At 45.1% G+C, this 12944-nt stretch overlaps 1 protein-coding gene across 5 annotated transcripts in view; it reads left to right on the forward strand.

Moving 5' to 3' along the window:
- Window positions 1-12944, forward strand: part of Dapk2 (death associated protein kinase 2) — a 113375-nt gene that overhangs the window by 57742 nt on the left and 42689 nt on the right. For all 5 annotated transcript variants that reach the window (XM_013359729.4, XM_078049490.1, XM_013359726.4 and 2 more), the window contains exon 3: window positions 3693-3914. In XM_013359729.4, coding sequence (XP_013215183.2) covers window positions 3693-3914 — 222 coding nt within the window. The remainder of the gene's footprint in view (window positions 1-3692; window positions 3915-12944) is intronic.

Here is a 12944-nt window from a genome sequence, read left to right on the forward strand (position 1 = left end):
TTCTCTTATCCCCTGTGACATAGATTGTGAATGAATACCACCGCAATTTTATTGCTGACCCTCTCAAGCAAAAAATGCTGGTGAGTTGAAGGAGGTGGTGCATGCCTATAATCCCAGCTCAGCTACTTTCAAGGCTGAGTCAAGAGGATTGTATATTTGAGTCCAGCTTAGACAACTTAGTAAGACTGTCTTAAAATAAAAAATAAAAAAGGGCTTGGGATATAACTCAGTGCTTACCTGGTATGTGCGAGTCTCTGGGTACAATCCTTAGTTTTAAAAAAAATGCTAATGGGAGAGATGCTCCTTCTGATTCCCTCTACTTCCCTTAAAGATCAAAGAATGCTGCAGGTAGATGTATAATATTGCAAATGACAGAAATGATAAGAGTAACAATGGTGTGGTTTCTTCATGTGTGAAACGGAGATAGAGGGCTATTGTAAGTCAGTGGTTCTCAGCCCTGGCTGCCCATGAGTTACCAGAGAGCTTTTAAATATCTCTATCTCCAGGCTGTAGCTAAGAGCTAGGAGCTCAGAATCTCTAGGCTGAGACCTAGACCCCAGGAGTTTTAAAGTTTTCAGGGGATTCCAATATGCCACCAAGGCTGAGAACAAGTGCACTAAGATCAAAGAGTTGGCTAATTGTTTAGAACAGAGATATCCCTGCAAAGTGTAGTAGGACACATTTGTAATCCCAGCTACTTGAGAGGCTGAAGCAAGAGGATCTCAAGTTCAAGACCAGCCTCAGCAACATAGTGAGGCTCTGTCTCAAAAACCAAAAAGTCTTTGGGGTGTAACTCATTGGTAGAGTGCCCTCTGGTTTCTAGTCCCTGTACTGGCGGCGGGGGGGGGGGGGCGGGGGGACAGGGATATTCCACATCTGGCTATTTTCTGGAATCATGGGGGAGGGGTTCTTTTAAAATTATGCCAATTTCTTAGCCATACATTCCAGACCATTTGAATCAGTGACTTTGGGTTGTAGGTGCCTTTGCTCAGCTTTCACCTGAGCTAGTGGTTATGCTGATGCTGGGCCAACATTATAAATATTTTCAGTCTTCATAATTATCTAGCCAAGGAATCATGATTCCTATTTTACAGATAAAGAAACTGATGTTCAGAGCAGGTAGCAACTTGAACCATGTGATAGTATAAATAAGTTCTTAAGGCCATGCCTGTCTGATCTTGAAGACTGATATTGTTGATCAATCTCCATTATGGGGGCTTGGGGTATGGCCCTGGAGAAGGGTGTTCTATCTTCCCTAAATGGCTCAATCAGATGGGGTAAACCAGCCAGCTGTCTTTGCCCTCCCTGAGATTCCCCACAGCAGGTTGAGCACAGGGTCCTTCCCCAGTGAGGAGAGGTGAGATTCAAGGTGTGGCTTGGTATTTGGCTCCTCTTAGTCACCCACTCTCAAAATACTTTCTTTGGAGGGAGATTAAGTCTGTCCCAGTCATCTCCCAGTGCAATGCTGCTCTCACAAGGAAGAAACTCAAGAGGGAAAAGCAAACACTCATTTGCTTTTTGAGAGTTTGAGGAATTTTTCAGGCATGTGACATAGAAAAATGTCTCTGTTCCCCTCATAAGACAAAGAGTAGGCTATGTCAAGGTGACCTAAAACCTGTAGCTCTACTTGACAAAATTGCTTTTTGCCCTTCCCAAACCCTAATGTAGTCAAAACAGCTTGGGATTGGGAGATGGGGGACTTGGTGCTACCACCCGCATGCTATGTGAGCTTGAACAGCCCACTTAAAATCGTTCAGCTTCACATTCTCCATCAGACAAGTAGAAACTCAGGGCTGCTGTGACAAGGCCACAAGAACTCTGAAATGCCAATAGCCTCTTGAGGCATCAGAAGAAGAGGAGTGTGGCTGCGCTGCCACCAAGGCTCACAGCCATCTGGAACCAGAAGGTTTGTCAAGTGTTTGCTGGCATTCTCTCAGGACCCAATGTCCCCAAGGCCAGAAGTAGCTCCTAGTGACCATCAGTGTTAGAGACACGCTGAATGCATTCCCTCTGGCTTCACTCTACCTGTATCAGTCCCTAGTTATGGGCAAGTGAGAACCAATGTTTTGGGTCTAAATAGCTGAAACTTTAGGGTTAGTGGACAGTGCAATATAAATTTGGCTCCAGAAAGCCTTCCATGCCAGCCCGGTCCCCAGGGACCTCTTTCTCCCCAGAACTCCCCCTGCACCTGTTGCCTGTGCCTTTGGTCCCTGCTCCTTACTGCCCAGCACACAGCAGATGCTCAGTGTTGAGTGAATGGGGGATGAGGAAGGAGACATTCATGAACCTGTGTTTGTGACATTTCTAAAATGCTTGCCATAGAATGATGTGTAAGTGTTGGTGTATCTATGCCTTGCTTGCTCAACATGACTTTCTTGTTGTCACTCAGTTTATTTTGAAGACCATCTAACTTAGGGTTTTTCTAATAATAGAATGGTCTAGATGTAATGCTATTTTCTGAGGTTGAGGCAAATATCCAGGGTATCTCATCACTCCAGAGCCACTAAGAGAATACTTCTTTAGTCTGGAGTTTGGTGGCCCCTTATTAAGCCATTAAGCTGAACCGTAAAACTTTCTGATCTGGGTGTGATGTCTCAAGACAGTAATCCCAGCTATTGGGGAGGTTGAGGCAGGAGGACTGCAACTTTGAGGTTGGTCTCAGCAATTTGATAAAAGCCCATCTCAAAACAAATATAAAAAGGGCTGGGGATGTGGCTCATGGGTAGAGCACCGTTGTATTTAAAATCTAGTTCTAAAAACAAAGCAAAACAAAACTTTCTGGGTTACCCAAGCAGTGGGTTTGTGGGGTGGCAAGAAAACCTGGGGCAGAGTAAAAAGGGATTATGAGAGGTGTGGCCACTGAAAGTCTGCAGGGACTTAGATCTGCCCCTGCTGATGGCCTGCTTAGAGATGGAGAAGCATAAGGTTGCTGCCCTTCTCTTGGGGGTGGGCTGCCCTTGGAGCACTTAGAAAAGATGGCTCAGGGCTACTTGCCCCTCTTGTATGGTCACCCTTTCATGGTTATTGCCTTGAAAGGATGAAGTGAAGGATTCCTAGGCCCAGCCCCAGTTGCTACGGAGCAGGCCTTCACCCCTGTGACTGTCTGAGGGGCTTTGTGGACCGTGGGTTACGCAGCCAACTTTTGAGGCTTGGGTTTGGGATTAACACTGTGATGACCTCAGGCAAGCCAGTGCCTCAGTTTCCTAATTTTATAACTCTGTAGTCACACTGTCATGGTCTCCCACTATGATGATTACCCTTGTCAGGCTGCCTGTACCCCAACCTCCACCCCAACCAGAATACCTATCAAGACCACCTGCTTATAACACTGTGATTTCATCTGGTGGATTAGACTTGGGTGCCAGCTTTGCAAGGTGATGCTTTGTAAGGACAAGGCTGTCATCCTGATCAAGTCAATGCTTTTCAGGGGCTTGGTGTTCACCTTTGTATACTCAGGATAACAATTTTTACATGCGTTCCTAGTTAAAGGTAGAAGATTTATGAACAGAAGGGAAGCCAAGTACCTGTGCCATCTTGGTCACTGGTTGTCAGCCAGGTGGGGATGCTGGCCAAGGGCATAATTTTTCCTGTTCTGGTAGAATGACTGAATTAGTAACCCAGTAGCTGGCAGTGGGGGTAACTTCCCCAGTGGGCACAGGACATCCTAATTGTTTGTGTCTGTGTTCCTTCAGTGGCCAGTTTGCCATCGTGAAGAAGTGCCGGGAGAAGAGCACAGGACTGGAGTATGCAGCCAAGTTCATCAAGAAGCGACAGAGCCGGGCCAGCCGGCGGGGTGTGTGCCGGGAAGAGATTGAGCGGGAGGTGAGCATCCTGCGGCAGGTGCTGCACCCCAACATCATCACGCTGCACGACGTCTACGAGAACCGCACCGATGTGGTGCTCATCCTCGAGCTGTGAGTGAGGTGCCAGTGACCCATGGGGGCAGGAGGGGCGGGCAGGGTGGTGAAAGCTTTAGCTAAGGCTGGGGGATAGCAATGACCAACCTAAGCTCAGGCCAGAGGTGAAGACAATGGTGGGCAGTTTCCCTCTTCCTCAGTCATCCCCATGCTTCTTCTGAAACTGGACCAAAGGAGGGAAAGACAAGCTTGCTGAGTAGCAGGGGCAGAGGGCAATGGTCTCAGTCTTGTTTTCATTGGTCCTGGGGATGGAAGGGAAGAAATGACTGGCGCTGGGTCATCTCCTGGCTGGAGGAGCATGAGGGAGGGTGAGAGGGGGCAGCAGGTGGGGTGGGGAGCAGGGGAGGCTGTCAGGAAGGGATCTGTTCTATGAGGAGGGGAAGAACAAACATCCTTTGAGCTCTATGACGCTCTTCTCCAGCCCTTTCCTGGGGAAAATCCACTGTATGTGTACTCTGTTTAACACCTTTATTGTTTCCTGATAGCTATTATTTAGAGAGGCCGACTATAGGCAAGCATTTTATGGGTGCATTACGTTTGTCATCTTGTTCAATCTTTACAACAACTGTGATGACAGAAATGTTGTCTAACACAGGAGTTATTTTGTATTCACTGAGCCAAGCACTTCTATTACCTGGTCTAGCCCTCAGAACAATGCTATCACATGATGACTCTTATTATCCCCATTTACAGACAAGAACACTGGCAGGCCAGGTCACTTATAAGCCAGGAAACGACAAGGCCAGGACTGGAGTCCATATGACTTGTGCAGACAGCTATAGACATGAGGCAGGACAGCATTATGTTGGTCTAGGTGAGGAGGACTTCACAGTGGTTGGTGGAATTTGGATAGATGACACCAAGATTCCAGGGGTTGGTTGGCCACTGTCATGTTTACTTGGCACCTTCTCCAAAGAACAGAGAGTTAGGGCCCTGGAAAACAACAGGGTTTGAGTTGCACTGTGGCCCAGGTCACAGTGGCTATGTCTAGGAAAATGTTCTAGCTGGGCATGTTGGCACTTTCCTGTAATCCCAGCTACCTGGGAGGCAGAGTCAAGAGGATCTCAAGTTCAAGGCCAGCCTGGGCAATTTAGTGAGACTCAGCCTGGAATAAATTTTTATAAAAAATTTAAAAATAATGTTCTGAGCTTCATAAACATATGCATCTGCCAGTGAGCAGGGAAATGGGGGCATTTACCTCAGTGATCCTTGAACTTGGGTAGTTTACCTCATGGCTCCATTTCAGATCTCACCTGCAAACCAGGTAGCCATCCTTAACCTGCCAAAAAATTGGGTATACTACCTGACATTTGAAATCATTCTATTTTAAGAACTATCTTTTTGTTGGCAAGATATTTAAGAAGTACAAGATGGACTGGGGTTGTGGTTCAGTGGTAGAGCACTTGCTTAGCAGGTGTGAGGCCTTGGGTTCAATCCTCAGCACCACATAAAAATAAATAAGTAAAACGAAGGTATTGTGTCTATCTACAACTAATAATTGTTTTTTAAAAAAAGAAGAAGCACAAGAGCGTTTGTATATTCCTGTATTTGATTCCAGCCCGATGTTTAAATGCATAGAATTGTTGGTGTTCTACTCTTCTATAGCACCCAGCGTCCATTCTGTTTTTCTTATACGTGTCCCTATGCCTGTCTGACCCAGATAAAAGCCTGATGTGTTCCCCCAGGGATGGCCTGCAGGGCTCGCAGTCAGCCATTAGTAATGGGCCCTCTTCTTGGGAGCTCAGGGGCACGCACCATCCATTGCATTGCACTGATGCTCCTGCCACTTGTCTGGGCTACTGTGCTTGTTGAGTTCTGACTATTCACAGTTTCTGTCTCCACTTCTAAGTTGTCTCATTTCTCTCGGCTCTCAGGATGCCTATCTATGGAGTACTAAGGACTTTTTTTTTTTCTTTTTGGTACTAGGGGTGGAACCCAGAGGTGCTCTACCACTGAACTACATCACCAGAGTCAGTATCTCACTAAGGTGCCCAGGTTGTCCTCAAACTTGTGATCTTCTTTCCTCAGCCTCCTGAGTTGTGTGTCATTGTGTCTGGCAGTGCTAAGGATTTTTAAAATTAGGAAAGACCCAAGTTCACTAAGACTATGTCTAAGCCATGTGTGGCCAGAGTCTGAGAGGGAAGACCTCCAAGGAGAGGAATTCATGGGCTTTTTGTGCTTAGATTTGGTGAATCATGTTGGGCCTATAGGAATCTTTGACTTCTGGGTTCTTGCTCTGCCCTCTAAGTTACTGGTTTTGCCTAGTAGTTGAACATGGGTGTTGGCGTCCACTTGTTCAGTTGAAACTGCTTAGTTATAGGTTTGATGGATTGTCCCATCCTGATTCCATGGCCCCTCTCAGCACCTTGTCTGGTATAGGGCTTCCATTTACTTTCTGCTAAAGCAGTTAGGAGGAGGAGGACATGACCAAACCTGACTCAAGCTCCTTTCAGCTGTCCCGATCCCATATGTGACTCCTTAGAAGGAGTTGCCTCTAGACATGGCTGCTGAAGGCAGGGTTGGGAAGAACTTAATCGTCCATAAAGTTGACTTCAGTATGGCAAGAAGAATATTCAAAATCTCAGTAGATTAACTCATGTCTTATATGGAAGAATATCAGCCTTTTAGTGAGGGCCAGGCAGGCCCCTCATTGCAGCCCCAAATACTCAGGACCTCCCAGACTCCAAGCTTGCAGAAAGTGATACCTTGTGGTTACAAACCAGAGAATGGGGTGGTGGTGGTGGCGCTGAATGGAGTCCAGCTTCCCGGGCGCAGCAGCTCTGGCAGCATTCTTCCCACTGCTACATAAGCAGATCATTTGTGCATACGTTCCTGGAAGAGTTCTGGAAAGCATTTGGGCTGGCAGACCAACCTGCAGGGAAGAAGGAGACAAAGGTCAGGTTAGCAGGCAAGGAACAATCCTAGAAGGCTTGAGGAAGAGGCCAGGCTATTCATTTTGCTTTCCATATCAAAAAGCTAAGGAGATTTAGGTGTGAAATGAAGCCTGGAAGGAGATGGGAAATGACTCCAGAGCAGAGGTCATAGAGTCAAGAAGTCCTTGGTAGAAACTTTGTTGCTGGCCACATCGTGGTGGATACTCAGGAGGCTGAGGAAGAAAGGTGGCTTGAGACCACTATGCCCCTTGGGTGCCCACAGGCAATATTTAATAGTGAATAGCCACTGCTCTCAACCCTGTCTCTCTCTTCCTCTCCCTCCCTCTTCTCTCTCTCTCTCTCCCTCTTCCTCTTTCTCACTCTCGCTCCCCTCCTACTGTGGTGCTGGCATTTGAAGCCAGAGCTATGCTAGGCAAGTACTCTACAGTGAGATTTATCCCCAGGGTGGGACCCTGTCTCTTTTTAAAAAGAAAAGAAGCAAAGAAAAAAGTAACTATGTTCATGGGAAAAAAGAAATAAATCCCAGGCTACTTGATTGGGCTTGGAAAAGAGGCAACTGAGCATTGATGTGAATGTCCCCAGCCTGGGTATCCAGGGCTTGGATAGTCACCCTGGATAGACTCCTCAGCTTTCCACTTTCTGAGTCTCTGGGAGAGATTCTAAGGGCTGCAATTACTGTTCCTTTTTTCATCCCAAGGAGATCATGTCACACCAGGTCTCCTGCCCAGGTCACATCTTCAAACAGATGACTAATTACTACTTTCCAAAGTCCTCACCCAGCCTCGGTTTTCACTTTAGTGGCTTTGGGGGTAACAGGATAGATAATCATTAGAATGATAATCTTTTACATTTATGCAACACTTTATTTAAAGTAGGAATAGTAGAATTATTATTTTAGACTGAGAGATTTGCTGGAGGGCATAGCCTTATTTAACCCAGTTGGGGGACTAGGAGTATAGAAGACAAGGGTGGGACTGGGTTCTGTGTTTCAGAAGTGAAACGACAGATTTGAAAATCTGAAAAGGCTCTAGAGAGGCCCCTTGTCTATGCCAAGATTTTGCTGTCTATATGATACAGAATATTCTCTTATTACTTATTTATTCACTCATTTATTCATTCTTATGTGGTACTAGAGATTTAACCCAGGGATGCTGTACCACTGTGGTGTATTACTACCTCTTTTTACTTCTTATTTTGAGACAAGGTTTCACTAAGTTGCTGAAGCTGGCTGATCCTCCTGCCTCAGCATTCCAAGTCATTGGGATCATAGGTATGTGCCATAGTCCCTGGCCCATATTGATTTTTTTTTGTACCAAGGATTGAACTCAGGGTACTTAACCACTAAGCCACATCCCCAGCTCTTTTACTTTTATTAATTTTGAGACAGGATCTCACTAAGTTGCTTAGGGCCTTGCTAAGTTGCTGAGGCTTGTGTAGAACTTGTGATCCTCTTTCCTCAGCTTCCTGAGTTGCTAGGATTACAGGCATACACCACAGCTCCTGGCTCATATTAATATTTTAAATGTTTTGTTTCTTTCCTTTGTTTTATTCATCAAACTTCTTTGAATGGCGTTCTTATACTAGGTGCAGTGGAATCAAAGATAACCTGGCTGGAGAGAGAGTCAGATAAAGATGTCCAGTGTGTTGAGGGCTTGGCTGTAACTGAACAGCAGGGCAGTTCCTGGGTGGCTTTCACTCTGCATCAACAGTTCAGGCTTTTCAATGTGGAGAGAACATGGCAAGGGACCTGTGGTGGACTTGGACTTAGGACACCTGGGTCTAAATCTTGGTTGTATCACTTACTAGCTATGGGACCTTGGGCAAGTCACATACTCTCTTGGGACCTCAGTTTCATCATCTGACAAATGGAGATAGTCATTTCATCATACCTCTCAGGGTAGATGAAAGGCACAAGTGAGAGAATGTCTGGGAAAGCACTTGCACAGGTGGCAAACTTTGAACGCAAATCAAGCCCTTTTCCACCTCCGCCACCCCAGCAGTGACACTGTGCGTGGTTTTTACTTCAAGAACTTTATCAAAGACCTTATAGCCTGTGCCCAACATTGCATCAAGATTCCTCCCACTCCCACCCCCACCCCAGAGGTGGTGATTAGACTGTTTTCTTCTCCTGTTTCACAAGAAGGAAAGCTGAGCCCTAGAATTTTCACATGCCCCACGCCAAGGTCAAGGTTGAGTCTTTGGTGTAGAATAATTGGGACCCTATCCTGGCCCTTTGACCCCAGTCTGCAACTCAAGGTGACTCCTGCAGTATCTGTGGGAGTGCTCCAGTTTCCAGCACCTGTCCCAGGTCAGTGTAGGGGTAGGGTGGGGCGCCCAATGACTTCGCCATGAGACACTGGGAAAAGAGTGTACCAGACTCACCCCCAACACTAAGGTAGCCACTTCAGCCCTGTGAGCAGAGTGACACTGCAGCTCTTGCGGATGGTTTGTGCCAATGTACCATTCTTGTCTCACTCTCTTGTCTCCCTTTCACCTTCCTCCTGCTCTCTTTTTTCCTCTTCTTTTTTTATGCCATTGATTTGTTAGAAAAATTTGGTCATTTGACCTGGTAATTATCTCAGTTCAGATTTAACTTATTCCTTTCACAGTTATTCAGCACATTCCTCTGCCCCCTATATTTCCTATAAATTGGTAGTTAGATCTAAAGGAGGTGCCTTCCTATTGCTGCTGTCCAATAGAAATGTAATATGAACTAAATATGTAATTCTAGTTTTCTTTGTGTTGGGTCATACTGGCAACTGAACACAGGAGCATTCTCCCACTGAGAAATATCCTTTTATTTTTTATCTTGAGACAAGTTCTCACTAAGTTGCTGAGGCTGTCCTCAAATTTGAAATCTTCCTGCCTCAGCTTCCCTATTTGCTGGGAATAGAGGTATATGCTACCACACCCAACTATTTCCCCCTCCTCTTCTTCTTCTTTCTGTTCCTCATGTATGGTACTGGGGATTGGACCCAGGATGTTCTACCATGAAGCTACATCCCCAACCCTTTAAATTTTTTTTTTTAATTTTGAAACAGGGTCTTACTAAGTTGCTCAGGCTGGTCTCAAATTTGTATTTCTCCTGCCTCAGCCTCCCAAGTAGCTGGAATTACCGGGTGCATCACCACACCCAGCTGCATGGATTCTTTTATTCCATTCCAATCTTAATTATATTACTCAAGACACACATACTTCATACAATGATCAATAGGTTACTGAACAGCTAAGAAAGAGTTAATGTAGCCATAGTGTTAAAGAGGTAGCACTGAGAGCAAAAGCAGAGAGCAGACACAGAGGCAAAACCTTTACTGCAAATGGTCAGAGGAGATTAAGAACCAGCCTACGAACTTGTTGAGGGCTCAGAACTTGTTCAAGGAACTTGTCAATTGGTCTGACAAGGTGATGGGGTAAAGGACCAGTGTGTCCTGTCTTAGGGGTCCTTCCCTGTATGCTTCAGGTAAGAGAGTTGAATCATTTGGTGGTCTAGTGTGTTTGATAAGCTCATGAACCTATTTTCTCTGAAGAAGCTTTGATACACTCATACATCCATCTGCCTGTGATTTAATTTGAGAAGTTCATAGGTGGTCACTTTTTTATTAGTACAATTAATCTATTCATTAGTTTGTGCCTTATGATTGTGCTGTGTAGCTTGGGGTTGTTCTTTTTTTGTAAGTTCTATATGTCCAACACCTAGTGGTTTAGTAGTTTGACCAGGAACATTACCAAGTCATGCTGCCTTAGCACTTGACTCAAAATGCAGTAACTCAGGGCAAACTGCTGCTTCATAACTCAGGGCTAACTCCAGAGTAACTCAGGGTTAGGCACGAGCTGAAAACTGCTGTTCCATACTACGTGGAGTAACTCAGAGCAGGGTCACAGCTGGCTCTCTACAGTCTCTAAATTCGTAACTGATTCCAGCATCAAATCCAAAGTTTGTTTACTTTGGTGCCAGAAATTGAACCCAGGGCCTCACACATGCTAAGCCAATGCTCTAACACTGAAGTGCTTTCCTAGCAACTACAAAGTTTAAAGTCCAAAGTCTCATCTAAATATCATCTAAATCAGTTATGGTGAGACTCAAGGTATGATTCATTCTGAGGCAAATTGCTTTCCAGTTATGGATTTGTGACATAAAATGTGTTATATACTTCCAAAATACAATGGTGAGACAGCATGGGATGAACATTACCATTCCAAAAAAGAGAAATAGGAAAGAGTGACAGGTTCTTTTTTTTTTTTGTACTGAGGATTGAACCCAGGGGTGCTTAACCACCGAGCCACACCCTAACCCTTTTTTATATTTTATTTTGAGACAGGGTTTCACTAGATTGCTTACTAGATTGCTTAGGGTCTTGATAAATTACGAGGCTGGCTTTGAACTCACGATCTTCCTGCCTCAGCCTCCCGAGCCTCTGGGATTACAGGCGTGCACCATTGCTCCTGGTGGGAGTGACAGGTTCTGAGTCAGTCTAAAACTTGAGACTCCAGAGTACTTTTTGGCTTAATACTCTGCCCTTCAGGCCCTCTGGGACAGAGGTCCTGTCCATACAGATTTGGGTGGCCCTGCCCTCGTGCTTTTGCTATGCACAGCCCATGCCTCAGTTCTCAAGGATTCTCCTGGCAGGAAGCACACCTGTGGCTCAATTGGTTTGAAGTCTCAAGGACTCCCATTCCAGGGAAACCTAGGTGGAGGCAGCCATACCCACGTGACTTTGCTTCACACAAAGGCCACAGCAGGGCTCCTCTGGGAACCACACCGGAAGTGTGTGATGATGATACAGTTGGAGAGCCCACCCTATGAGGCAGCTCTGGGTAGTGAGCCCTCCTATGGTGGTTCTATCCCCCAGGCCCTGGCACTATGGGTCTGTGATGGGAGGGGCAGTCCCCTTTTCCCTCCATGATCCCTGAAATGACTTCAGGGTCTTTCTGTCATTGTCTGGGACAGTAGATTATCTAATCTCCCTATTATTATTAGATTAGATGGCTGACTAATCTCCCCCATTGTCTTGATGAGTAGCAGCTGGCTTCCCTTGACGTGGCTGATCCAGATTAATCTCCTTATGAGCAATCCTTGGCCACACCTTTGTTCTCTCCTAAACAGGTTTGCTCATTTTTTACCCCCAATGGATTTTTCCCACTTTTAAGTTATCTTGTCTTTTTGATAAACAATTCCATCTTTAAAATATTTCTCAGCTGGTCACAGTGGCATGTGCCTGTGATCCCAGCAGCTCAGTAGACTAAGGCAAGAGGATTGCAAGTTGGAGGCTGGCCTGGGCAACTTAGCAAGACCTTGTCTCAAAACAAAAATTTAAAAAAAGGATTGGCAAACTGAGAGTGGTAGTACATGCCTATAATCCCAGCAACTCAGGAGGCTGAGGCAGGAGGATCCCAAATTCAAAGCCAGGCTTAGCAACTTAGTTGTATCCTAAGCAACTTAGAGAGAGACTCTGTATCAAAATAAAAAAGGGCTGAAGGCATAGTGATAAAGTACCCCTGGGTTTATTCCTCAGTACTGTAAAATAAAAATTTGTAAGACAGGCTGAGCAACTCTGTGAGACAAAATAAGGCTGGGGATGTATGTGGCTTAGTGGTCAAGTGCCCCTGAGTTCAATCCACCCCCCTCAAAAAAAAAAAAAGGATGGCAATGTAGCTTAGATGTAGAACACTGCAGGATTCAATCCCCAGTGCTACAAAAAATAAAATCAAAAAATAAAAATAACTAAGAATAAAATAAATAATAAATTAAAAAGATAGAAATTGAAATTAAAAAGATAAAACATTTCTCTCTTTTTACTTACTGTGAGCAGTCAAGAGGAACCAGGTCACTCTTTCAACATTGTACTTAGAAATTTTCTCAGCCAAATATCTAATTTCTTCATTCAACCTTCCACAAATCACAGCATATAAACAAAATTCAGCCAGGTTCTTGGCTACTCTGACTTTTTCTTCATTGCCCAGCATCTTGTTCCTTATTTCCATCTGAAACCTCATCAGAATGGCCTTTACCCTCCATATTCCTACTAACATTCTATTCATGACCACTAAGGCATTATTCTCTTACAAGACCGAGAATCTCCTCCTGTCCTTCTAAGCCAAAATCACCATTCGTAACCCTTTCATGACAACATGG

This window comes from Ictidomys tridecemlineatus, chromosome 5, assembly GCF_052094955.1.
Source record: "Ictidomys tridecemlineatus isolate mIctTri1 chromosome 5, mIctTri1.hap1, whole genome shotgun sequence".
In the NCBI taxonomy this organism is placed as follows: domain Eukaryota; kingdom Metazoa; phylum Chordata; class Mammalia; order Rodentia; family Sciuridae; genus Ictidomys; species Ictidomys tridecemlineatus.